The sequence below is a fragment of the Penicillium digitatum genome, chromosome 2 (assembly GCF_016767815.1).
Source record: "Penicillium digitatum chromosome 2, complete sequence".
Taxonomy (NCBI): domain Eukaryota; kingdom Fungi; phylum Ascomycota; class Eurotiomycetes; order Eurotiales; family Aspergillaceae; genus Penicillium; species Penicillium digitatum.
This window is the reverse complement of record NC_089385.1, coordinates 1,160,880-1,186,548: the sequence shown is the minus strand read 5'-3', so window position 1 is coordinate 1,186,548 and position 25,669 is coordinate 1,160,880. Positions and strand designations below refer to the sequence as shown.

Below are 25,669 nucleotides of genomic sequence, written 5' to 3'. Positions count from 1 at the left end.
AAACATCTTATCTTTCGTTTTGTTCACTTTTCACCTTCATTCGCCTTCTCCGGCGCATTCTCTTGCCGCCTTCGGTTTGCCCCCGCCATTCGCAATTCACAGGAAATTCATCGCTTCATTTCTCACCCCGCCTTTTCCCGAGCCCCATACCCTTTTGCTTTCCCCGGAATTTTAGATCTTTTCGGGGGATATTCTTCGTACGATCTCTCCATGGCAATCGAAATGGTTGGTGGGCAGAGTGATGATGTCCACCAGACACCCGTTGACATCACCCCCGCGTTGATGGAGGACTACACCTTCCCGGAGTATCGCCTCAAGCGCACCATGAGCGACCCCGAGAAGACCCCTCTCTTGCTGGTCGCTTGTGGTTCTTTCTCACCCATTACCTATTTACATCTGCGAATGTTTGAAATGGCCAACGATCATGTCAGATTTAGCACCGACTTCGAAATCATTGGAGGATATCTTTCGCCGGTGTCGGATGCCTATCGCAAGGCTGGTCTGGCCAGTGCAGAGCATCGGTGAGCGATTCTACGTTCTGTTCGGCTGCTGTCCGAATACTAATGGGAATTGATCTATAGGGTTGCGATGTGTCAACTTGCAGTCGATCAAACATCTGACTGGTTGATGGTGGACACATGGGAGCCAATTCAGAAGGCCTATCAGCCAACTGCCGTGGTGCTAGATCACTTCGATCATGAAATCAATGTGGTCCGTGGGGGGGTGGACACCGGAAACGGAACCCGGAAGCCCGTTCGCATTGCTCTGCTAGCCGGGGCGGATCTCATCCATACGATGTCCACACCGGGTGTATGGAGTGAGAAGGATTTGGATCACATTCTAGGCAAATACGGCGTAAGTATTCTTCGAACAGTGAACCCCGTTCATCCCGCTATTGAGACGTCGGCCGCTAATTCACCCTCTCAGTCTTTCATTGTGGAGCGCAGTGGCACAGATATTGATGAAGCCCTAGCCAGCTTGCAGCCCTGGAAAGACAATATCCATGTCATCCAACAGCTCATTCAGAATGATGTCAGCAGCACGAAGATTCGACTATTCTTGCGGCGTGAGATGAGTGTGCGCTACCTCATCCCAGTTCCAGTCATTCATTACATTGAGCAGCATCATCTATATGAAGATGATGGCACGGCAGAGAAGGGTAAAGAGAAACAGGAGGGTCGATAAGGATGATATGACGATCTACTACTGCCTGTTAAGGCAGATTCTTAATGACCCCTAGCGACGCCACATCCTGATGCGATACCCCCTGCCTTCTGTCCTTTCTGAGGCGACAGAAGCTATTTTTTTTTTGGGTTGGAGTTGGTGGAGTAATTTTGAATTCTAACCCCGTTGGCCATCGCCCTTGTTCAAGGCAATAACCAGCAGGAGCACATTGTAATCATCCCCGTCAACTGGATGTATTTATTTCCATTCCCGGGGCTTGCTATTTCTTCAACGCCCTCTGCGTAGAAAAGGCCCCGATAGACCTCTTGGGTCAGACACCACTTTTTTAAAAATCGATTCCAGGAGTCATACAGACGATCTCTGGTGTTTAATGTACCTAAATTTCCGCAACGAGGAGAGGAACTCAACAGAGCCCGGAGAGTCGATACATGCTCTCGTGTTCTATGCATCGACCCCTGAAAGACTCTTATAGTCAGGTAGATCGCCTCCACATTCACCGTCAAAGCATATGTTGTAGAATGACACTATCTTGCTAGACAGGGTGAGACGGAGCTATGCATAGTGGCAAATGAAAACAAGGTTGAAAAGAGGATTGGTATAGATCAAATTGCCACTCGAAAAGCCCATGCAAGCAGTAATAATTCCCGGTCTTACATGAAATCACCGATCCCGATCGCCCACTTATCTTTCGTCATCGATTGATCTTGGATCTTCGGCCTCCGCTAAATTAATCGGCGCCCAGGCGTGAGAAAAGACCACTTCACTCCAAAAATCTTCTTGCTTTCAGTCACTATGCTTTAGACATTGAGAACTACCCGCCATGTTGATGTTCGAAGAAACCACCCCCGGCGCCCGCTCGTGGCCTCTTACCCCTCCTAATTCTTCGGATCCACCAGCACCAAAAGATGTCTCATCAGTGGTGACAGCAATCCATGTGATCTCAACCGAGCGAGCAGCCCTCGCTCACCTTGAGCACATTTATCAGACCGACGCGCGAGCGCAACACGATCTGGCACGGGCCGTGGATCAGATCGCGCGGAGCGTGCGCGAGGGTGGGAAACTGGTCGTTTGCGGGGTCGGGAAAAGTGGAAAGGTCGGACGCAAAATCGAGGCTACCATGAATAGTCTGGGTGTATACAGCGCGTTCCTGCATCCGACTGAAGCCTTGCATGGCGATCTGGGATTGGTTCGGCCGGTAAGCCCACTTGCGCCTGCAGATACAACCTACGTGCTTTTTTGCTTTCTTGAATCCCGATCACACTTGGCTTTTGATACGAAATGGGAAACGTTTGTTACTAACCCTGGTGTATCCAGAATGATACGGTTCTTCTTATATCCTTCTCTGGTCGCTCCCCTGAGCTTCTATCTCTGCTTCCGCATCTTCCCGGGACTGTTCCGGTGATCGCTCTCACGTCGCATACACATCCAGTGTCATGTCCGCTTCTCGCGTTGCATGGCCCTTCAGGAATGGGCATTCTTTTGCCGGCACCGATTCATGAGGATGAAGAGTCTTCTTTTGGTGTGTGCGCGCCCACGTCGTCCACTACAGTGGCCTTGTCGCTGGGCGATGCTCTAGCCATTGCTACGGCCCGGAAACTGCACACTGCGACAGGGAAGAGCCCTGCCGAGGTCTTTCGGGGGTTCCATCCTGGTGGCGCTATTGGAGCGGCGACGGCAGCGGCAGAGACGCCGCTGACCACGCCCCCGAGCGACATGGTAACGGGGACATTTGACTCTCCAGCGTCGTCTGTGTCTCTTCCGTGGGATGAAATCACGAACACTCCGTTGATCCCTGCTCTCACTTTACAGTCACCAGCGGAACAGCGTCCAATTTCGCGAGACATGCTGGTCCCGCTCGATCATATCCCCACTGCCTCTGCATCTTCATCGCAGTCACCCGGCGATGTCCGCCTTCTTGATATTCTTCTGACAGCCATCCAGCATCCTCATGCCAAATCATGGGTAATGTTGTCTCCGTCTGAAATAATTCCTCCCCGGCGTATTCGTGCACTTCTTTCTCCTGGTGGAGACATGGACTTGCGTGTGTCCGAGGTCATCGCCAAAGACCCTGGTACTCCATTCGTTATACCTCAAAGTAAATGGCTCTTGGTGACAGAATCGACACCCCTCGCGGAAATCCGGCGTACTGTTTCCGAATCTCGAAATAGATCAGATCCAGTGTCTGTCGTTGCTGTCGTGAAGGATAGGGCCTCTCCCGGCGGCATCATAGGGGTAACGGATGCAGAGGATCTATTGGATGGATGAAATGGCTGAAAAGTGACTCGGTTTTTCTTTTTTTCGTTCTTGGATATACTCCCTTGATTTTACAAATCGTTCGCATTATCATGCATACGGTTGACGATGTTACGCCCACCCAACTTTGTATCCTTTTGCCTGCATCCTTTTTTTTTTCTGATGCACATTTACTACAATCGAAGCCCGAGCTTCACAGCCAAGGCTGCCCATACACGATGCAAATCAACGCCAATAATATTTCTCATGGTAATACCATCAGTATGCAAAGTCCTAGATCTATATCGTACAGAACATAATACAGCTCCTCTCAGCAATCAAGCCTTTACAATCGGCTTGATACCCTTATGGATAGCAGCAATACCACCGGTAAGGTTCTCAAAACCCTGACCAGGAATCATAAACCCAGCCTTCTGAATCATACCTCTAAACTCCTCCTGACTGGGGAAACGCTCAATACTCTCAACAAGATACTGATAGCTATCCCGGTCCCCAGCAACAATCTGACCAATAAGCGGGATAGCACCAAAGTTCCACTGCTTATAAATCCCATCCAGAATGGGGTTATCAACTTTACTGAACTCCATGCAAGCAAAGACACCACCGGGCTTGAGCACACGATACGCCTCATTCAGCGCAGCCTGCTTATCCGTGAAGTTCCGGATTCCAAACACGACAGTGTACAGATCCACCGAGGCGTCGGGGATATGCGGCATGTGCTCAGCATTCGCCTCGACGAAGTTCAGTCGCGGCGTGTTGTAGTATGGGGTGTCGAGCGAGCGCTTGCGGCCCTCGGCCAGCATATCCGCGTTAATATCGCTGATCGTGACGCGGGTCTCCATGTCGTGGTTGACGTTCGAAGCGTGGTCCAGCATGCGGAAGGCGATGTCGCCGGTCCCGCCGGCGATGTCCAGGATGTTCCAGCCGCGTTGTTCGGGAGTCATGGCGGGAAGAAACGAGCCTGGGTTTAGGGATCGCACGAAGTGGTCTTTCCAGAGACGGTGGATACCGAGGGACATGAGGTCATTCATGCGGTCGTAGGAGGCTGCTACGGAGCTGAAGACGGCGCCGACTGTAGAGGGTGTTGGTGGTTAGTTAACGGTTTGGGGTTTGGTCCAATTGGAATAGTAATCAATCGGATAGGTGGATGATGATATTGACCTCGCGACTCCTTCTCTGACTCGGGCACGTTGGCGAAGCCGAAGTGTGTCATGCGGTCATTTCCCGGCTTCTGCTCCTGAACGCGGTTGGCACAGGAGAAACAACGGTAGGGGGTGGTGGCTTGGAAAGTGCGACGCTTGGCACTGTAGTGCAAAGCTCGCCAGGCGGAGCGAGTGGACATGGTGGACATGGTGAAATTGATGTTGTTGTCTGGAGAAGCTTGCCCTGGTGAACCGGGCAACTTTTCTTTTCCAGTCCCGGTCCCCACCGGTGCGTGCCGTTAAGCACCGCCCGTGACAACCAATCAGAGTGTCTATTTTTTTTGAGATCCAACTATTACACCTATTTGGGCATAGAAGAGACATAAAGACTCTAGAATCGAATTGAAACTGGAATGTCTTTTACGGCTTTACTCGCCGACTGCAATGATTGGTGACATTGTCCTTGTAGGCTTGAGAAATAGTAAATATCAACTGACGTATTATGCAACAACGAACAGGATAGATGCATATTTACAACCAAATTATTCGACATCAGTCGACATCGAGACTATCACCACATTTTCTCCCATACTCGCAGAGCCCAATGCATTTGGGCTAACTCCTCTTTCCGCCGTTCCGCCCAGTTACCTTCTTCCCAGATCTTACACTCTTCATCGATCTCCGCCTTCCCAGAGTACAAATCTGCCTCTGCAACTTTCACAAAAGAAGTCCGATGATACATCTTCCAGAAGACAAACATGACTACCCAGAACCCTAAACCGAAATAGGAGGTGATGAAGCCTTGCACACTGAAAGGGTTGAAAACAGAGAAGCCATTGAAGACAGCAGTCAAGCAGCCAATGACGATAGCAAGAATGGCCCCGTATGGCTGTAGCGGTGCAACCCATGGAACGAACGACTTACGGTCAATTCCTTGCGCTTGCATGGCACGATACCAGGCGATAAAGACACAGACCATGCCCGTGTAGGTAAGCACGAAGGCGATGGTGGTCAGATCGACGAACCAGAAGAAGACCTCGACGGAAGAGGAACCAGCCACAAGGAATGTGATACAAGACAAAACAGACGCCGTGAGGACACAGTAGATGGGGATGCCGGAAGCTGTACATTTTAACAGGAACTTCGGCGCTTGACCATCGCGAGCGAGGGAGTAGAGTGTTCGGCTAGAGCTGTAAAGGTAGGCATTGCCACATGACCAACCAGAGAGCAAAATCAGGAAGTTGATTAGGTCTGGCAGGCCTTTGATGCCGAGGTTCTCGATTCCGATAACCCAAGGTGAAGCGGCAGAGCCAGCAGCACCATCGGCAATCGCGGATATGAGACGTGGGTCGCGTGGGCTGCAGATGATGCCTGCGGCTAGAACGCCGACGACGTAGAATCCCACAATACGCCAGAATGTCATCTTCACAACTCGGGGAATGGTGACTCGTGGGTTCTGGATTTCTCCTGCAGCTAGAGCTGCGAGATCAGGTCCAGCTATGGAGAAGGCTGCGTAGACCATGACGGAGAAGAAGCCTAGAAATCGTCCCATGGTGCCCTCGGTATAATACTCAAACATGACGCCCTCGGTCCAATTCCGGAAGCCATAGATGTCGTGTTTGGGGTTTCCTCCAAGCATTGTGATGAAGGTGAGGAGGACGAGTCCGATGAGAAGGAGGATCTTGGTTGATGCTAGGACGAACTCGCTTTCGCCGTACCATTTCACAGAGACAAGGTTGAGCATCGTGCAAACAACCAGTGCCATGGCTACCCACACGGCGGGGTTGACGCTTGTGTTCCAGTATTGCATGACGGTTGAGACGGCAGAGTACTCCGTGCAGACTAGCATTACACCGCCATAGAAATATACCCAGCCCCTAGAAGGGTGAGTATCTGCAGCACAAAGCGAAGCAAGATAGGGCATGGAAGACTTACATAGCAAACCCGAATGCCGGGTCAATAAACCGGGCAGCAAGTTCAAAAATCGACCCACGAAGGGGAAGGTATGCAGTCATTTCCCCAACACACAAATTAACAGGCAACATGAATAGACATCCCCAAACAAGATATCCAAGGAACACCGACAACGGACCGGCCTCCCGCAGATAGGATCCAATACCGACGAAAAGGGCAGTACCGATTGAGCCCCCGATAGCCATCAATTGCACATGTCGTGATGATAGACCGCGCTTTGTCTGCCGGAAGGGTAAAAAATCACCCGCACTAGTATCCTCGGAGACGGAAACGTCTGCAAAAGCTATCTTCTCCATGACGAGATGCTGTCACGCTTGGAATAACTCCAAGGCAGGAAGCGGGGAACATGACTCATTATATGTGTACCGATATTTGGTTCAAGAGTGTTGCATTATTAGCTTAGGGTGTTGATAGATGGCATACGCGTTGATAATGCAACAGCGAAACATAACTGCTAGGAGCATGGGCCGGCGATATATCAGACCTCAAGCCGTACTGATAAGAGAGATATAGACCAGGATCACCGAAATCTTCGGCATCTTCCCAAAAGGGGAGGAGAAGGCGATGCTTACCCTTGAGGATCTGCGTCATGATAGGCTTATCAGGGATCAACGAGTGGTTGACTGGTGAACTACCTGGGCACCTGGACAGAGGTCACAGCTCAAATGTGACAAAGGAACACTTTTGATAAGAGACGTCAATGCCTCAGACTCCCCCATTTGTGGCGTGAACTATTAGACAGCTCAAAGCTTTTGATTTCGGAACTTGTCCGGGAGGAATATCAAACGAAACCTGCAGACCAGCAGGCTTAGGGCTTCTCAAAGTGTTCAGCTTTCTATAGTCAAGAAAATTCTCCGATCCTCCCCGTTCCATTCGTCTTCAAACTACAGCTTACATGTTGCAATGTTCTAACTTGGTGGGGGGAGGGCAGTGGAGGCAGACCGAAGCCAAATAGTATGTTGTATGCCCCCGCATTTTAATGGGTGCAACAGCGGGGCTTGAGCACTATACACTGGCCCGGTGCTGTGTGTAAAGGTCAATTCCTATATATTGAAATGAGGTCCTTTTGTACCTGATCAATTTTGGGTGGGGTAAAAATTGTAGCCTGGAAAATGTCAATCCTGAAAGACTGCCCTCGTCCTGAACTGGAATTCTCCACATAAAAAGAAGTGGACAAGTATGAGTATAAACAGGTTGGTCCCCGTCACTTCACTCAGTATGAATAGATTAAATTAAGCTTCATGAATAGAAGAATTGCAATAATAAAAGCCAAAATGCGTGGCTCCAGATCGATCACGCCCAGTGACTAAATACAATCCGCTTGATATACTCTATAGAATCAATACGCTCACAAGCTTCAACTCCCACAGATCCACACCATACCTACCAAGTGAATTATTCATACGCCAGCGGAAGGAAACTCTCCGTATGAGCCCCGTCCAACGGCCACGGCCAACCCGACAACAACTCCGGCGGCAACTGGAACTGCATCATCTGCTCGCACATTGCCGTCGGTGGACCGACTGTCGGAACTGGCCCACTGGGAGGAATATAGGCTGTGGGTGGGACAGGGATTTCACGTTTAGTATCGATAGGGGTTATGTTATGGTGAGGACGCGGGTGTTGCGCTGCGAGATTGAGTAGCCTGGAGGTGCGCATATAGCCATCGATTCTGTCTACCTGCGACCGGAGTCGTTGGCTGGCGCCGCCAGCGCGCTGGAGACCTGCCTCGAGGCGGCCGAGGAGGTCGGCCATTTCGAGTCTGTGGGGAGGTTAGTGGTTTGGATAGTTAGTTTGGGATAGGTTTAAAAAAAAAGTCTTACAGTAACATGCGCACGCGTTGGTAGGATGCTTCTGATAGACTTCCTTCCATTACAGAGCCGAGGATATAGCCAATTCCACCGAGGTGGTGGAGCTCCGAGCAGTTAGCAAAACGGGGGTTAGAAGAGCAATAGTGATGGACATACCAAAGGGGAGCTGATGGCTTTCAAATACTCCACTGGAACTTTACTGAAGACACTGAGAAGCTCTCCAGCAACGTCACATTTACGGTCTACGCCAAGCTCTTCCGCTGACAAGAGTACCATTCGGAGGAGCTGCAGTGTCGCCTGGATGTTGGCAGACTGAAACCCGAATAGGTCCTTCGCCATGTCACCTGTAGTGGGTGGGGTTTCTTTAAATTGTGACGGTAACGCGGCGTACATAGATAGTACCCTCTCCATGACAGCTGGTTCTGACATGGATGCCGGGGTAAACAGAGACCATACCTGTGATGTTCCGTTGGCTGACGAGAAACGACGCCGATTTCCATCAACGACGTATTCTAGAATCCGATACAAATCTGTCGTGAAGTTCCAGCCCCGGAGCCATGCTACGGGTTGTCGCGATACAACGGCTACATCTTCCGGGCTGACGCCCGACTCGGGAGACACGGGTGGCAGCCCGTAGCCATGTAGAGTGATGAACTCATCGTCAACTTCACTTGGATATCGTACCAGAGATTGCGCTTCGCGGTATCGAATCACACCTCCCCATACAATGGTGGAATAGATATCCAACGTATAGATAGACCAGAACTTCAGACGTAGAGTTAGTGGAAAGCGTAAGCAAAAGATTATGGAATGCCTACTAGTCTTCGTCGCTCCTCGGTTTCGATGGGACTCAAGTTTTTTGGCCAAAGCTTTTCATCGTGAAGGCCCTCCATGCTGGTGAGAGTATGATACATGCCGGAGTATTTCTGCATATTCTTGATCTGGCCGTTTTGAATGCTGGCAATTGCGAGAATAGCACATGCACGCATATAGTTGATGCCTCTTGCCGCTGCGAGGTCTCGGGGAATAGAATCCTTCGCCGCGGCATAAAATGCCTCAGATGGAGGTTCGGCAAGTTCATCACGATGCCATCTATTAGTGAACAGCGCGCCGTCTCGCGCACGTCCAGAAACCAATGCGCAAACTGCCATGGTTGAAGCAAACAATCCCGGATTTCGGAGGTGCTCTTGGTTATGAACTCTCTTAAGGAAGGAATCCTTATGGAAAAGCGGGAAGCTGGAACGTGATCAGCCATCGAAAAGGACAAGAGCAATGACAAGGTCGGTTCGCACATTGGATACACAATCTCGAAGTATACTTGCACAAGATTTCGGATTTGACGTTCACTGGCAATCGCGAATGCATTCCATGAGTTGCGCAATGCGCCATCATCGTCATACCCCTCCGTTGCCACACCGCCGTTGTTGAGGGTAGACCATGGGTCTCCAGTCAAGGACGGGCGGTGGGCGGACTCGGTGTAATAGGAGCTCCTAGACGCAGAGGAATTCGACGTCCCCCCTATCGCCTGCGCAGCTGGCGGTACAGGAATGACATTCTCAGGGGCAGGAGTTCCTACCAACGGTGTCTCTCGAACAGAAGCCCTAGTGCCAGCCTTGACGCCCCGGCGCTTCGCGGGGCGATCAAAGGTACACGGGACATCAAAATCCGCACAATTCTGACATCTGCCTAACGGATCTTCACTTCTGCCACATTTAATGCTGCGTCTGTTGCAGAAGTCGCCTGTGAATGCAGCATGAGCTCTGAGCTTTCTAGTACAATCTGCGGGAATAGTTGCGGCTAAGAGGGGGTGGAGTATACAATTGGACGTGGGAGTCTTACAGGCTTTGGAGACGCGTTGGAGCTTTCGGGGTTTTTGCGACATTCAATTCATTAATTCATTCCAACCTCGGAAGGTGGTCTCAGGCGCAGGGAGACAATTCGCGGGTCCCGACTTCGGTCAAAAACGGGGTTCCGGGTTTGCACAGAGACACGGGTGGCGTGTGGGAAATCCTGGGGTAAGGCTGTACAAAATGGGTGGGGGGCAAATGCAAAAAATGACTATCAAACTCAAGCAGCAATTTTTTCCGACGACATGGATGCGTATTTGAATTGCTAGAAATGAGCGAGGATAAAAGTCGGCTTTGGAGTTACAAGCCACAAAAGCTGACTCAGCAGCGTGTCATTTCCACCTTCGAAGATTGATGATGGGGGATCGAATGCAGTGGAGATTTTGATAGCCATGAGGTCTGGATCATAGAGTCCCAAATGTTGTCTTTATCATTGTAGATCAGTTATGATTTGCATCTAAATTTGAAAAACAACATTCAATGCACCTTATGATTCCCAAAATGTCTCATCCTTATCCCTGGCTAGCTTTACATGGAAGGCTACGACGAAACCCACAGGACCCACCACTAGCAACAAAGTGTCAAAGTGAAAAAAAGAAGTGAGAAAGGTGTGAGCATGATCTTTAGATAATCCATCAAGTGCTGGTAACAGCCTTCGGTTCATGATCTTATAAATGTGTCGCTTCTAGGGTAGGTGTAACACGACTCTTTTTATTGTGACAGAAATGGTGGGTGGAGTGTTTGGACGGTTTCCCTCTTGGATGGGGTGGTTGTCAGCTCGGTCTTGCCGTCACTACCATCCTCGCTTCTGTTGACTCCATGTTCGGCGAGGACATCACCATGGAGCTTATATGCCTGTTCCATCTTCCAGTAGAATGGACTGGTGGTCGAGAAAAGAGCGTCAATTGACTCAAGAGAGCGGTTGCGGGTTTCGGGGTAGACTGAGAAGAAGATCATGTTAGATCTTAGCACTAGACGTGGGTTAATTCAACGTCAAAAACTTACATAGGTAGACAATCGGGATCCACGTGAGGTTAAGGCCAGCAAACAAAAAGTATGTACGGCTCTGAATGATTATCAGCATCTCCAGTGAAGTGGAAAAGTGGAAGCCACTTACGGTCATGACATTAAACATGATAGGGTTGACTAAAGTGGTCATACCCACTCCAATAGCCCACCCTGTGATTCCAAATCCATTTCCTTGGGCTCTTAGATCACTCGGGAAGATCTCAGTAGGGATCAAGAAAGCAACGGTGCCCCAAGTGGCAGCATAACTAGCAATCGCCTTAGTATGGAAAAAGTATCACAATTCTGTGCGGACTTACCCCAGGTTGAATAAAAAGAGCATTGTCACAGCACCTGGTGCATATTGAGATGCCTTTTCAGGGTTATGCAGGGAGCCTTCATAGACAGCTCCGGCCTAAGAAGTCGTCAGGAGGAAGCACATTGAGCCGTAGAAGAAAACTCACAGTAAGGTTGACTACAAACAAAATAGCTGATCCGCCCATCAGACACACCCGTCGGCCCAATCGATCAATAATTTGGGCACTGATGATTGTACCTACAATTCCAATGGTGTTGATTCCTCCAGCAAGGCCGTTTTGTTTTATACTACTATAACCTGCCTGAGCAAGAAGTGTCGGGGAATAGGCAGTGACCGCCTACAACAACCATTAACACCCCACGCCCCATTGACTGTTCCAGGGACTTGTTACCAACGCCGTAACTCACCGTAATACCAGTCCAGGACGCCATAATTTGAAGCCATACACACAACCAAGCTCGTCGGCCGAGATTCAGGCCCGGCTTTCCACCCTTTCCAAACAAGATCTTTACAAACTCAAAGGGGGAGCTGCGCTTGTTTCCCTCCGCAGTGATTATAATCTCAAGGTATTCTCGGTCAATATCGTCCTGAGTGGCCCAGTCTTTGCGAATACGACTCAAAAGGTCTCGTGCTTCATCATTCCGCCCCACCGAGGCCAGATAACGGGGGCTATCCGGCAACAATTTGATAAAGGCAACCAGTATAAGGGCCGGGAAACACTGGAAGGCAAGAAGGAAGCGCCATCGTACGTCCGAGTAACCGTCATCGACAAACGCGAGGCCGAAGGAGATCCAGTATGCGATGGAGATTCCTAGATCTTGAAAATAATCCATGTCAGAAGGGGACCCCACAGTGGATATCACAAATCAGACGTCTCACAGTTGGCAATGAACACATAACCCAAAAAGCCACCTCGATGGTTCGCTGAAGAGGTCTCTGAGACTAACACTGGGGTGATGCCAGTTAAGGCTGTGAGAGTAACAAATTAGAGTCGTGGCTCTTTGTCTGTCCCAAGCTTAGGCAAGACTCGCAAGGATTCTCACCCCCGGTCCCGATTCCTGTGACCACTCTAGCGCACAGCATGAAATTTGAATCCTGTGCAGCCGCTTGCAGGGCACCACCGATCAACGCAAAAGATGATCCCGCGAGTAAGCCGTTGATCCGACCAACTCGATCTGCAAGCCAGCCGCCAGCGAAACAACCGAAGATCGCACCCAGGTAATAGACGCTGACAAGGCCGCCCTGGTGAGTGGTGTCGGTCACTGTCCCATCCGGTCTACCAATACCAACCTCTGTCACATATTTGGGTGCGCTGTTGACGCCACCCATCACACCTTGGTCATATCCCTCGAAGAAGATCGAGATCAACGAAAAGATTTGAATAGCGCCATTCAGCTGACGCGGCGACAGCCTTTTCCAAAGTGTGGTATAGCCCATGATATATTTGATGAACTACTTCCCCAGATAAGGGAAGTGAAAGTAATGCCGAGTGATCCTTGTTATGGGACCCGCCCCCGGCATTTGGTGAAGAATCTGCAGGTCAAGCTTGGTAATAATGGGGGCAATGGAGTTCATGGGGGTGGGGCCAAGCCCACATCCCAAGCGCGTAGCCATTTATCATCTGGAATCCCCAATAGGCGTTTTGCCGGTTATCCCTTCTCCCTTTGTTAACTAATGTTGGATCTAATAGAATTGAGATTGTCGAAGCGGATTTTTCAGTCTCCACCATCCACCGGTTGGTTTGTCATGGAGACCCGGCTGATGAGACCGGCTTTGTTAAATAGAAGACTTGATTCTCAAGATGTTTGCGTTTTATTTTTCCGAGTTGGTTCTGATATTTCTGCGTTTTAATATTTGGAATTTGAAGTCAAATATGGCGACCAACTCCATTAATCGCATCAGTCGTGGATTAGACATCACGGTTTTGGGGTTGAACAGCGGAACGTCCATGGTGGGTAGCTGTCTATCCACTCGAGAATCACCAGACTCATCAGCTACAGGATGGCATCGACTGTGCCCTTTGTCGATTTCGCCAGGAGACTCCCGAATCGCCCATGCACTTCGAACTACTCAAGGCAAGTATCTGCGGGAGCGCTCCACGGGGTACGACATACTGACCAATGATGCAGTATGGTGAAATTCCACTTGAACCGGTGATCAAGAAGCGGGTGATGAACATGATCCTGCATAACAAGACCTCCCCTTCGGAGTTGTCCGAAGTAAATGTGATCCTGGGCGAGACCTTCGCCTCAGCCGTGCACCAGTTCTGTAAAGATTACAATGTGGATATTAAATCGATCGATGTCCTCGGATCCCATGGCCAAACCATCTGGCTACTCTCCATGCCAGAGGCCGGCAAGACCCGCAGCGCTCTGACGATGGCCGAAGGCACATTCCTTGCCTCGCGCACGGGCATTACCGCAGTCACCGACTTCCGGGTAAGTGATCAAGCGGCTGGACGCCAGGGAGCACCCCTCATTGCCTTTTTCGACGCACTAGTGTTGCACCACCCTACAAAGCTGCGTGCGTGCCAAAATGTCGGCGGTATCGCAAACGTCTGCTTTGTCCTCCCGGACAGTCACGGCGGCGTTGATGCCTGCTACGATTTCGACACCGGTCCAGGAAACATTTTCATCGATGCCGTCGTGCGCCACTATACCAACGGCAGGCGTGAGTACGATCAGGATGGCGAGATGGGAGCCCGCGGTACTGTCGACCAGGCGCTTGTCGACGACTTCCTGACACATCCCTACTTTGCGCTGGAACCCCCCAAGACAACGGGCCGTGAGGTTTTCCGTGATACACTCGCTCACGAGTTCATCGTCAAGGCCGAGGCCAAGGGCCTTCAGCCTGACGACGTCGTCGCCACCATCACCCGCGTTACCGCCCAGGCCATCGTGGACCATTACCGTCGCTACGCTCCCAAGGACCTCGAGATCGCTGAAATATTCATGTGCGGCGGTGGCGCCCACAACCCTAACATTGCCGCCTTTATTCAAATAAATTACCCCAATACACGCATCATGATGCTTGATGAGGCTGGTATCCCTGGCAGCGCTAAGGAGGCCATCACTTTTGCCTGGCAGGGTATGGAGGCTGTGGTTGGCCGATCTATCCCTGTCCCCGCTCGTGTCGAGACTCGCCAAGAATATGTCCTCGGCAAGGTATCTCCGGGCAAGAACTACCGCAACGTCTTGCGTCAGGGCATGTTGTTTGGCGCTGGTCTTGATCATCTCCCACCTGTAAAGGAGATGAATAACTACATTGATGGCAAGGCCTTTGACAACAAGTGGTAAATCCTGCTTTCGGTCCTTCTTTTCTCTCAAGCCCTTTGCATAGCGGTTTTCGGATGCCTTGATTTTTCGTTATTTCTCTTTTGGCGCAACCTCACAATGACATAAATTTACAGATAGAGACTTCCCAATTTAATGTCGGTCAATATGCCAAAACACAAGAATGAGATTAGACTCAAATGACCGAATTGCATGCTGGAGTGCGTTCCAAGTATGAAAATCCACCAAGCGATCCACACGCTAGTATCACTAGCTTGATAATGCAGTTTCCATCTAGCTCCACGTGGAGTTCGAACCGGTAAATGTCCATTCAGCCATTTTGGCCGCACGAATGGCACGTGCGAGGAAAGTCTAGAACTGTCTATTTACATCGGTACCTTTTCGGCCCGAGCTTTTCCCGGGTCTTTCTGATGATCTGTGGATAGAGTGGGCTTTAAATCTGATTGCTTTTGCTCCGCAGTAGTGTGGGGATGATTTCTCTCCACATATCTTTTGACTATTTGGATGTAGACTGTGGGCGAGGTTTTTGCTCAGCCTTAGGGGCAGGTGGCCTTGTGAGAGCGATCCTTTCGCGCCTATTTCCAGACAGGTTAATAGTCTTGAATCGTTGATGGATAGCTCCGGATTATATTGATGGAAGAAAATTATGCTTCCAAAGTGTGCCGGCAAGAGGCAACAACAATTATGAAGCATGACCATGCGTCCATCTATTAGCCTCAACCACAAAGACCTCCTATTAAAGGAATAGAAGGACATCAAACCTTTCTTCGCCTACTGATTGCAGGGCCTCACATAAAGGCCAAGTTTCCAAGTCAGATGTGTACTAAGTTAGAATTGTTTTTCGGGCAACACTAACGGAAGCAGGGGCGTACCGCAATACAATTGACCCAGTGAGGAAAATGTACCCCTTAAAGACAGTTCTTTTGGGAAACCAAAAAAAAACTGAATCACGTTGTGGAAACTTTAAACGTCGGTCCTCTTCGCAATAATAGGACCAATCTTCTAGCTTCTCCCAATTTCTACAAATTCGGGGTCGAGCTTCGACACTTTAACCTTCAATAGCCACCGATATAGCTTAGTAGGGCTAAGATCGGGTAAACATAGAGGCCAATCCTCGACGCATGCCCTATGTTCTCCAAACTACTCTCCCACAACTCTAGTGGTATATACACGCGTTATCCTCTATATATAGGTAAAAAAAAACCATTTAAAAAAGGAGAAATACCGAAGTTAAGGTGGTTGGAGGGCTTACAACCCGCGCTAAAAATAAGTAGGATTTGTCACGGCACTTAATACACCGGAAGTATAACTTGTCATATAGACAGTGCTACTAGGATAGGGCATATGTCACCCTCGCTCGCTTGAAGTATATTGCAACAACCCATTTAAATTCCGGCAGTTCTTCCTACTCTTTATCCTTACCCCGTAATCTAAATCGTGTAACGTTACAGTTGAGAGAAGATTTGGGGTAGGCTAATTTCGCCGAGATATCCAAGACATCCCGTAATTATGGCTTGACAATGAGAGAGCTGAAACCCAAAAATCTGTAAGCATTCACAGGATAAGTTTAGAGGGTTAGTGCCGAAGCTGTAGGCGGACAGCCGGGGGGAGGGGGCTCAAGGCTTGGTTCCTAGCGGGATCCTCGGATGTGGGGATGTTCATATATTATAAGGACAAATTCAATCTTGCTTTCTCTTAGATATGGAGGTACACATAATGTTAAAGATGTAGTTGTTAGGGCAGCCTTTCTGAAACAACTACCTACGCCAGCACATTAGAGAATCTGGAAATAGCTATAGAGGGGTCAAAAGAACTCTTTCTTTCAGATTTCATCGAATTACCATTTCCAGGAAGAGGTATCATGATTCGATCCCCTTCTTTAGCCATTCATTCGAGCCCGGTATGGCGAGCCCGCAAAACGCATCCCATTTGGCAGCCACAATCGGGCCTTTAGCTTGGCCAACATTGCGATCGCGAAATCTGATGGAGTAACTATCAGTGATTAACACTAGCTTGTGCATCTTCAGGCGAAGACCGGTGTGCCTAGACGCACAGAGTGTTTGAGGACTTGTGCCAAACTAGGCTACTAAGCGCAGTCCTATCAGGGAGAAACCCAATTTTTCTCATCTCTCTAGGTTTTTTTGACATTAGCTCTGAAAGGTCGAGATATCGTAGCAACATACTGGAAAGTCTTCACATAGGACTCGCGGACCTCTTCCCTCTCACCGTCACTAAGATCCCAAAATGCATCAGACCCATTCTTGCTGCCCAGGTGCAGCCCTGGCACCATCTCCCACACTAGCCAGACCAAGAGCCCGCCTGGGACTAGACTTGAGTTATTCGGTACTGTGGTTTTGTGTCCCAAGAGCTTCGGAGTATGAGTTAAGTTCTGAGTAAGGCCTTGATAGGCGATTAACTCTTCGGGGATGGGTTTCATGGCCTGACTGGCTCTCGTCTGCGCATCATCTACTTCCGTACCACAAAATCGGACTTGGAGGTATATTCGCATGAAGGCAAGCTTTGTATCGTCTTGAGGATCGCAACAGAGAAGCTCGGTGCTGGCGAAGGACAAGCGGATACCAAAGCGACGCTGCTCTTCGCCAAGTTGGTAATCATAATCATTCAATTTCTTCACTATTTTCCATCTCGAAGGGACGGGCTGATCGAGGTTTATAGTAGTGCCAGGTTCGATGCCCATCCGGATCCACATGGGCTCTTTGGAGGTTGACATTATGCTAGATGAGAGCGGGTGAGCATTGATAGTGATCTTGACATCTTGTGGAGGTGCAGTGTAAGCTTGATAGCTTTTGAGGTAACGGTTGTAGGGTAGATTACGAGTTGATGAAGTCAAGAAATAATACCTGGTGACTCGTCTCTACCATCCTTGGTTGTGCCATAACCGGCCTTTGCAGTTTTTTTGACACTAATAACAGACTTGCTTATGGACGGTCCGCCAAACAGGATCACCAGAATGACAGATCACTATTTAGTACACCATCATAAATACACAAAATTCGAGAATTTGGTGATTAAGGCGTGCATACGTTTGGAGATTTTAATGGTGTAGTATGTATGATATTTGTCATGGCTCTTCACTGCGCAGCTCGCATGTGAAGTATGTAACTAGTGATTGTTAGACTACTTTTAGAATCTAGTTTCTTGCTTCGTCTGTCGACTATATTGGTTTTTATTGACTTTGAACTAGAAGAATTCTACCATCTACACAACGGCAAAATCATCGCCACATCTCATCATCCAATTTACGGTCATTGTCTCTTAAGTGCTTAATCTAGTATGAACTAACGTGATCTAGAAACTAGAAATCTTGTCTCCATTGTTTAGTTTAAATTGTGAAGGTTCGATAAAGATTTTGGTGTGATTTTCTTCCCAATTCTCGAGGGACGGGGGTACGGTAACTGTATGAAAGTAGCCTCGGTGTCATTCGACAGGAATGATTGATTGAGCGGGATGTCAGGATGATTATACGCCGAAGAAGATTTCTGGGACTTTTAACATTGGAACCATCTGTCAGCTTCAGTATCTGACTCTTCAGGGGAGCAAACTCGACAGCATACGTAGAAGGATGCTCCTTCACGTTTTAAGCCCTTCTCAATCAGTCAAGTCTGTTACTTAGACACCGTGTTTTAGATTTGTGACCTATCACGGACCATCTCCGGTCCAAACCTGATTCCGTATGCCTGTGTCTACCCCGAAGTCCGGATTTGCTTGGCCTAACAATGCGACATGACAGAGACTCTGGCAGAGGGACATTGTTCCGCTTGTCTCACTCACTTGATTGTTGTGAAAGATCAAGGGAGAGTGTTGAATTGCTCACAGGGTATTAACATCCACCTTGCGAAGAAATATGGTTTCTTTTCACGTGGCCAAGAAAGCATGTTTCAGCTTCATCTCAAGAATGTAGGCTGCAATCTGGCCGAAGTATGTTTTAATGAGCATGTTCATCCATGTTACAACTTGGGACTCTGACCTAGTAGGTGTCGGAAGGGCTGCTCGTGTCCTTCTTCAAAGTGGTGAGCTGCCGCGCTTAATTCGGGCTTTCGTACCCACGGCACTTTCGCTTCTCCTATTACCATTGTCATACTGGATTGGCTCATAGCAGCAAAATCAGGAACTTTGCGATATTGATCATGGGGTCGCACCGCGCTTCTAAATCCGCCAAACGTGATATCCAGTTGCTGGGCTTTGAATGCGACGCCTAAATTTGGCCTGCTCGAGCTAGTAATCTTCCTTGATCTTCCGTCTCACTGGAGACAAAAATATGCTCTTCAGTGGTTGAATTTGCTGCAGCTGGTTCTGTGGGTTTGGTATCTATTATGTGCGGACTCCAGCTCTGAGCTTGAAAGGTGTTGAGGCGTTGGCAACTTCAGCCTCAACGTTTGGCCAAGACTTGAGATTTCGCTAGTAGTAAATACAGCGTAGGGCGTGACTAGTTGTATGAACTGATGCCGATCCTGAAGTTGGGTAGTGGCTCTTGTAAAACATCTGGCGCGGTCATTGCCGACATGTTTGCCATGATTGCGGCTGACTCCAGGCAGCCTGAGATTAGTTAGGTACTGAGAAATGTGATGAGCGGAAGGCCGAAGATAAATGAGTGGAATCGAAGGAGTTCATAAATTTTGCGGCCTGTGTCCTCGGAGAATAGACTCTGCCAAATGCTAGAAACCAACCGATTTCTTTCCTATATTTCCTTCTCTCTAACATGAACATATTTTTCGAGTACTTCCGAGTCTCAACGGGAGACCATGACGTGTCCTTAGCGATACCTCCGAAGCACACATTTAGGCTAGAAGACCATTCTGTTTGATGAATTCTACTCCGAAATGGAAGTGGGTGTGACGACTAGAGATATTCGCACTAAGTACCAGAAAGAGCAGAATCAAACCTAAGGTTTTTTGCCATCGCCACTCCATGAATGATATTTTAAATGATATCCCTTGGGGAGTAGTTGCACGGAGTGGCCGCATGCTGACCCATGAGAGGCAGACGACGCCAGGTTGGCAAGTTGATTACTACCTTTAAAGAAATCGCCATGCTACTATGGGATGCACTAGCAAGCGGTGGATAACTCCATTCTCGACTGTGCCACGTTTGGCAGTTGAAGAATATCCAGACCCGTGTGGCCCTGACCCTGACCCTGGCCCTGACCCTGAACCATTGATACCAAGGATATGCAGTCAGAGGCAGAACCTTAGGAGATGGCCCAATTCAAAACATAGCTAATGCAATGATAGATGGTCTAGATACATGCGTTTTTGTGTTTTTTACAGATTCTGCGATTGATCCACTAGGTTAAGTTTCCGCGCATCGTCGATATCTCACTCTGTGTAAACCCAAGTCTATCGATGAGATAACCCTCAATGCCGTTTCTAAAGGATTTCTCAAATGATATCAAGAAAGCCTCCATGGAAGTGGCTCGAACCCCACACAGTTCGAGCATACCCAGTCCCTCAGGGCTCAAATGGGTGACGTCGACTCCACCAGCTCCCAAATTTACAGCGAATGCCTGCATAAGGTTCTCCCGGGCGCTTTCCAGTTCGACTCGAGTGAGAATGTAGTCGTTGATAACATCGTCATGAGGTCGATTGATCAGGAGGAGAAGGAGGGCAGCGAAGACCCCTGTGCGGTCTTTACCGGCTGTGGGTGCGAACTTGGGATTAGCATTTGTTGAGTGGTGAATGGAGATATTTGCACGCAGCAAGCGCAATTAAATACACGCGAGACGTACCGGAGCAATGAACGATGAACGGATCTTCCGGATTATCTCTGATATGCTTGAATATCTCTGTGAAACATGGCGCAGCCGCTTCGAGGATCCCGAGGTACATCTTGACAAACCCTGCAGCGCCCTTGTCAGGGCCCGCGAAATCGCGAAGATCTAAAGTGGTCGGTTGGGCTCCGTACGGTAACCATATCGTATCGACTCCTGTGATAAAAGGTGCAGGAGCCTTTTGTCGCTCGCCTTCGTTCCGGAGGTCAAAGATTGTAGTAATTCCCAATTCGGTTGCGATGATGGATTTCCCGGCTCCGAAGATGTCGGACAAATTTCCGGACCGATACACGAATCCTGGGCGTAGTTTGTTGCCATCATGACTTAGATCGCGAAAGTTGGAGACGCCTTGTAGAGGGATGAATGGCGGCAAGGATGTGATCCGAGTTACGAGGGCCGTGGGGATGGGGGTTCTGATATCGGCGTTTAAGACCTCGCGAAATTGGTCTGTCTCATGCATGATTTGATTGTAGATAGAAATTGAAGAGGTTAAACCAACCCCAAAGGACATCAGATATAGAGCAAGTTCATTCCAACTATGTCATCGTCTCCATCAAATACTGGAGCCGAAGCCTATCCAATGTCATCATATCTGACGATATTCCAGGAACACCACCCCATCCATGAGTTTAGTGCATTTCAAAAGCTTGATTAACATCATTTCTAGGAGGACATTAGGCGGTCTTCTCAGATATTTCATGATGACTTTTCCTTCTTCCTGGGCTTTTCTACACACCCAACTTCATGCACACGGACAGTGGTTGTTGAACTTCATACTCGAACAAGTCTTGAAAATAAGACAATTGAGATCATCTTCGAGGTAACATAACAGATTACGTAGCAAACAGGGTGTATATAGCCCTTTGTGTACTTTGTGTAAGTTCAACTTATTAACTGCATCTCCGTCTACTCAAATCAAACTTGTCCATCTAGCCATGGCATCCCCAAGCATCGATGCCAGAGTCAGAGACTTGGCATGAGATAAACAATGGCGCATCTGCGTAGCAGTCTGCCGGTACCAAGAGAACGGGCGATATGCCGTCCTACTTCTTAAGCGAGCCACCGGCACCGCTACATATGGTTGGTGGAACCTTCCAACGGGCCCAATTCTGAACACCGATGCAACCATCTGAGACGTGAAGCACATCGTCCTCGACAAGACCGGTCTTGGACTCCAGGGCTACCATAACATCGCGGGGGTAGATTCCTTGACATGGGGATCTGAAGAGGAGGTCATCGTGAAACTTAAAAAAACAACTCTTTTTGCCCAGATTCAATTTTTGTTCTATCTCGCCAACCAAGGGCCTACAGGCTCTCAAAATTAGTTCAAATTCTTTCTAACTTCCGGCTCTATCTTTTGATCCTATTTTATAGGAATTGAAGGATGGCTGTCGCCGGTGGTGGAAGAAAACCAAATTCGCCCCCTGAAACAGAGTTTTCAAAGGCACCCCCCAAGAAACCACGGAACCACTTTAGTACCATGGAGGAGCTCGCTCAGAGTGCTAGAGAGGTGCTGAACACAATGGAAAATGACGGAAGAGGTGAGATATATATTATCAACTTTGTGAAATCCGTCGAGCAATACGCACTGAACTCCCTGAAGGGGGACAAACCGCAGGTTCAGGTCATGGAAAAGGTGCAACAGGCACTCAACCGACTCGACCAGCGTATGGATAGCATCGAAAAAGCTACGACGGCGATCAAAGCAACAGCAACGACACCGTCCACACAAACAAGCAATTCGAACGACTCGGCAGCCTTCTGGGCACGGCTCCAGAAATGGGGACAAGGGACCGGCTCCGGCCCCCCCCCCATCTCTCCCGACAAGCAATGGATCATCCTCGATCGGAGTTTCGCCAGCTGAGCTCCGCGAAGATCGAGAGATTATCGTCAAGATTCGTGACAGCGACACCCGCGAAACCCTCCGCCGGCGGACACCAAGGGAGATCGTCGAGCAGGCTGAGAGGACACGGGAGCAAGCCGCCCGGAGGAAAGCCAGTGCCCCCCTTGGTGGTGGCTGCCACTTCTTAGCGGCGAAGGTTCTCCCCTCTGGGGATGTGAAGATGACGGCGAATAGCGCTTCCGGTGCGGAGTTGCTACGAAAGCATGCTGACGGCTGGTTGAAATCATTCGGCCCAGCAGCACATGTTAGGAAGCCGACATGGGGGGTAGTAGCGCGCGGTATCGATACGAAGACGATGCTGTTGACACAGGAGTCGATGGCGGGGATGGCGAAGGAGCTGGTACGCCAAAACAGCCACTCATGGGGTGATACCCAGGTTGAAATCCTCCACCTTGGCTGGCTAGTAAAACCTGGCAAGCGTCGTGAAGGCTCTATCATCATTGAATTCACCGACCCGGTGGTTGCAAACCAGGCGATCACGCAGGGTACGCTCTGGCAGCACCAAGTGCACCAGACTACCCGCTTCTGCCGAGAAGGCCGTTCGAAATTATGCCTGAAATGTCAGAAACCAGGACATGTACACTCACAGTGTCTAAACGAATACCAGTGCGGCCACTGTGCGAAGCAACACCCGACCTGGGAGTGTGCTAAGCAAGGGGACGTCGAAGTGAAATGCGCCAATTGTGGCGGAGGCCATAGGCCAACGAGCGACGCATGCGAAGTAAGAACAGCAGCGAAAGAAGGGGCAAGACTAGCACTGGCTAACAGCCCTCTATTCCATCGTGTGCCACTCCACTTCCGGCAAAGGGAGACTACGAAGGGTAGTACCACTACCTCCCAGTCCCAACAGGGACTCGATACCCCAATCCACGCGCCGCAGCAAACTGCACAGCGCACGACGATATATCGGGCAGCACCTACATCGAATCGGACGGTGATCGCATCGCATCCGACAGAGAACGCACCTCATCCGACAGAGAACGCATCGCATCCGACAAAAGAAATTCGGAGGATGTATACAAAGGTTGGGGTGGAGAAGCCCCAACGAAGAAAGGAGCCCAGCCATGTGATGCGAACTAGATCGAGAACGTCGGAGGATGACGATCTACCTATCATACCAGAGGAGCTCGCTGAAACTGCCTCAGCAGTAAGCCAGTCGGCTCGCTCTTTGAGGTCACAGAACCAAGAGACTATGCAGTTCATGACAGATCCGGAGAAACAGCTCCAGACGTCATATAAGAAGAGGAGGATGACAGCACCAGCTGATGATATGGCGGAGGACTACGTTATGGATGAACAACCCCGAACGACTCGGCGATACCAACTGGTACGACACAAAGTTGCTGAAATCGACGAAGATGCGGAAGAGGAGTTCCATGATGCGTCGGAGCACAGTGATGATCCAGGAACAGACACCAACAACACCACCACATCTCAATGAATTACTTCCAAATAATTCAATACAATGCACACAACGCCCATCCAGTCATGGCCTCATTTCTGTCAGACAAAGCAGTCCAGAAAGCGGATGTGATTGCGGTTCAGGAACCCTGGATCAACTCTCAATCAACAACAACCCACTACCCAAACAAGGCCACCCACCAACTAGTCTTCCCGAAGGAGTTGGAAGGTGAACGAGCCAGGGTCTGTCTGTTCGTGTCGAAACGGATCGATCCAGGTTCCTGGTCATGCAAGACGGTGTCGAAAGGATACCAGCTGCTGAAACTGCGGAGGAACCATCTAGATGGGTGGACAGACCTCTTTATGCATAACATATATAACAACGACGATGGTGAAACGGTGGAAAAGCTCAATAGAGAGCTTGCCCAGAGACCATACGCAGAACATATCCTGATCGGGGACATGAACCTACACCACCCAACGTGGAGTGGAATAGGTTCCAAAGCGAAAGCGACCGCAGCAGCAGAGAGACTTTTAGATATCGCGGGGATTCATAATCTGTCACTGACGACAGAGACTGGATCACCGACATGGCGAAGAAACGAGCAGGCATCGGTCCTAGATCTCACCTTTGTCAGTAACACACTAGCAGAGAGGGTGGTTGAATGCCAGGTCGGTACCGATCATGGGTCGGATCACTACCCAGTAGTGACAACAATCGACATCGGTACCCCGCCATACGAACCACCAAAGAGGAGAAACTGGAAGGCCACAGACGACAAGAAGCTGATAGAATTCATCGAGCGACAACTCACCAACACCACCACCAACACGAATAATACCACCACCACCAATACCACCACCAACCCCCAAAACCTCACAACAGCCGACGATGTGGAGGCTGAGTGCCAAGCATTCATCCAAATCATCAACGACGCAGTCGATATCTCTACACCATGGGCGATCCCTTCGCAGTGGGCAAATCCCAGCTTCACACCAGAGTGTCAGGAAGCAGTCAAAGAAGTTCGACAGCTCCGCCGTCGACACGAACGGACAGGGGACCCTTACGACAAAGAGCTATACAAAGCAGCACGAAACCGGAAGACCCGGCTGATCAAGATCGCGCTCCGTCGATACCACCGCCGTAAGGTACAGGAGGTTATCGAGGGTCCTGGCGGTATGTGGAGGATGAGCAAATGGGCAAGAAATCGGCAGGGGGCATATGACCAGGGGGTCACGCCGTCAATCAAGATACCAGGGGGACTAGCCGAGACAGTCGAAGAGAAAGCAGCTGCTTTCCAGCAAGCTTTCTTCCCAGTACCGCCACCGGCAGATCTCTCTGACATCGATTCGAAGGTGATCAACCATGATCCGACGGAGATCAATCGAGGGCCAATCCGCTTCCCAGAGATCACACACCAAGAGATCAAACAGGCAGTCAAAGCATCGCCACCAGACAAAGCGCCAGGAGAGGACGGCCTTCCGAACTCCCTATGGCATAAGCTTATTGAGATACCGACAGTACTCGACACCATCTCTCGAATTTACAACGCGTGCATACGGCTTGGTACCAACCCAACACACTTCCAGAAATCGATTACAGTGGTACTACGTAAGGCTGGTAAGCGTGACTACCAGCTTGCGAAGTCATACCGGCCAGTTGCGCTTCTTAATACACTCGGCAAGTTCCTCGAGGCAGTGGTTGCCCGACGAATTAGCTACGCAGTGGAAACATACAAATTGCTTCC

General features: G+C 49.6%; 10 protein-coding genes across 10 annotated transcripts; 4 read left to right on the top strand and 6 right to left on the bottom strand.

Moving 5' to 3' along the window:
- Positions 1 to 210: 210 nt before the first annotated feature.
- Positions 211 to 1,185, top strand: Pdw03_6491 (putative nicotinate-nucleotide adenylyltransferase; the record flags this gene model as incomplete). Its single annotated transcript, XM_014679947.2, has 3 exons — positions 211 to 521; positions 582 to 855; positions 928 to 1,185. The coding sequence occupies 3 exons, from the start codon at positions 211 to 213 to the stop codon at positions 1,183 to 1,185; spliced, it is 843 nt and encodes a 280-aa protein (XP_014535433.2).
- An 820-nt stretch (positions 1,186 to 2,005) lies between these two features.
- On the top strand, positions 2,006 to 3,450 carry Pdw03_6490 (Sugar isomerase, KpsF/GutQ; the record flags this gene model as incomplete). Its single annotated transcript, XM_014679948.1, has 2 exons — positions 2,006 to 2,380; positions 2,500 to 3,450. The coding sequence occupies 2 exons, from the start codon at positions 2,006 to 2,008 to the stop codon at positions 3,448 to 3,450; spliced, it is 1,326 nt and encodes a 441-aa protein (XP_014535434.1).
- Positions 3,451 to 3,755: 305 nt separating this feature from the next.
- Positions 3,756 to 4,789, bottom strand: Pdw03_6489 (Ubiquinone biosynthesis methyltransferase Coq5, putative; the record flags this gene model as incomplete). Its single annotated transcript, XM_014679949.1, has 2 exons — positions 3,756 to 4,510; positions 4,600 to 4,789. The coding sequence occupies 2 exons, from the start codon at positions 4,787 to 4,789 to the stop codon at positions 3,756 to 3,758; spliced, it is 945 nt and encodes a 314-aa protein (XP_014535435.1).
- A 362-nt stretch (positions 4,790 to 5,151) lies between these two features.
- Positions 5,152 to 6,850, bottom strand: Pdw03_6488 (Proline permease, putative; the record flags this gene model as incomplete). The annotated part of the gene is made up of 2 exons (XM_014679950.1): positions 5,152 to 6,457; positions 6,516 to 6,850. The coding sequence occupies 2 exons, from the start codon at positions 6,848 to 6,850 to the stop codon at positions 5,152 to 5,154; spliced, it is 1,641 nt and encodes a 546-aa protein (XP_014535436.1).
- A 1,099-nt stretch (positions 6,851 to 7,949) lies between these two features.
- Pdw03_6487 (Fungal transcriptional regulatory protein, N-terminal) lies at positions 7,950 to 10,247 on the bottom strand (the record flags this gene model as incomplete). The annotated part of the gene is made up of 6 exons (XM_014679951.2): positions 7,950 to 8,316; positions 8,378 to 8,469; positions 8,522 to 9,130; positions 9,184 to 9,601; positions 9,658 to 10,105; positions 10,205 to 10,247. 6 exons carry the CDS (start codon positions 10,245 to 10,247, stop codon positions 7,950 to 7,952), a joined length of 1,977 nt encoding a protein of 658 aa, XP_014535437.2.
- A 676-nt stretch (positions 10,248 to 10,923) lies between these two features.
- On the bottom strand, positions 10,924 to 12,973 carry Pdw03_6486 (Sugar/inositol transporter; the record flags this gene model as incomplete). The annotated part of the gene is made up of 9 exons (XM_066101363.1): positions 10,924 to 11,153; positions 11,218 to 11,278; positions 11,330 to 11,486; positions 11,538 to 11,632; positions 11,682 to 11,873; positions 11,944 to 12,353; positions 12,416 to 12,505; positions 12,580 to 12,778; positions 12,827 to 12,973. The coding sequence occupies 9 exons, from the start codon at positions 12,971 to 12,973 to the stop codon at positions 10,924 to 10,926; spliced, it is 1,581 nt and encodes a 526-aa protein (XP_065956446.1).
- Positions 12,974 to 13,409: 436 nt separating this feature from the next.
- Positions 13,410 to 14,832, top strand: Pdw03_6485 (Anhydro-N-acetylmuramic acid kinase; the record flags this gene model as incomplete). The annotated part of the gene is made up of 5 exons (XM_014679953.2): positions 13,410 to 13,487; positions 13,537 to 13,611; positions 13,666 to 13,974; positions 14,036 to 14,073; positions 14,115 to 14,832. 5 exons carry the CDS (start codon positions 13,410 to 13,412, stop codon positions 14,830 to 14,832), a joined length of 1,218 nt encoding a protein of 405 aa, XP_014535439.2.
- A 1,856-nt stretch (positions 14,833 to 16,688) lies between these two features.
- Pdw03_6484 (uncharacterized protein) lies at positions 16,689 to 17,560 on the bottom strand (the record flags this gene model as incomplete). The annotated part of the gene is made up of 2 exons (XM_014679955.1): positions 16,689 to 16,872; positions 17,013 to 17,560. The coding sequence occupies 2 exons, from the start codon at positions 17,558 to 17,560 to the stop codon at positions 16,689 to 16,691; spliced, it is 732 nt and encodes a 243-aa protein (XP_014535441.1).
- Positions 17,561 to 20,134: 2,574 nt separating this feature from the next.
- Positions 20,135 to 21,077, bottom strand: Pdw03_6483 (Protein-tyrosine/Dual-specificity phosphatase; the record flags this gene model as incomplete). The annotated part of the gene is made up of 2 exons (XM_014679956.1): positions 20,135 to 20,484; positions 20,576 to 21,077. 2 exons carry the CDS (start codon positions 21,075 to 21,077, stop codon positions 20,135 to 20,137), a joined length of 852 nt encoding a protein of 283 aa, XP_014535442.1.
- A 924-nt stretch (positions 21,078 to 22,001) lies between these two features.
- Pdw03_6482 (Reverse transcriptase, putative) lies at positions 22,002 to 23,961 on the top strand (the record flags this gene model as incomplete). Its single annotated transcript, XM_066101362.1, has 2 exons — positions 22,002 to 22,284; positions 22,355 to 23,961. 2 exons carry the CDS (start codon positions 22,002 to 22,004, stop codon positions 23,959 to 23,961), a joined length of 1,890 nt encoding a protein of 629 aa, XP_065956445.1.
- Between the last annotated feature and the right edge of the window lie 1,708 nt (positions 23,962 to 25,669).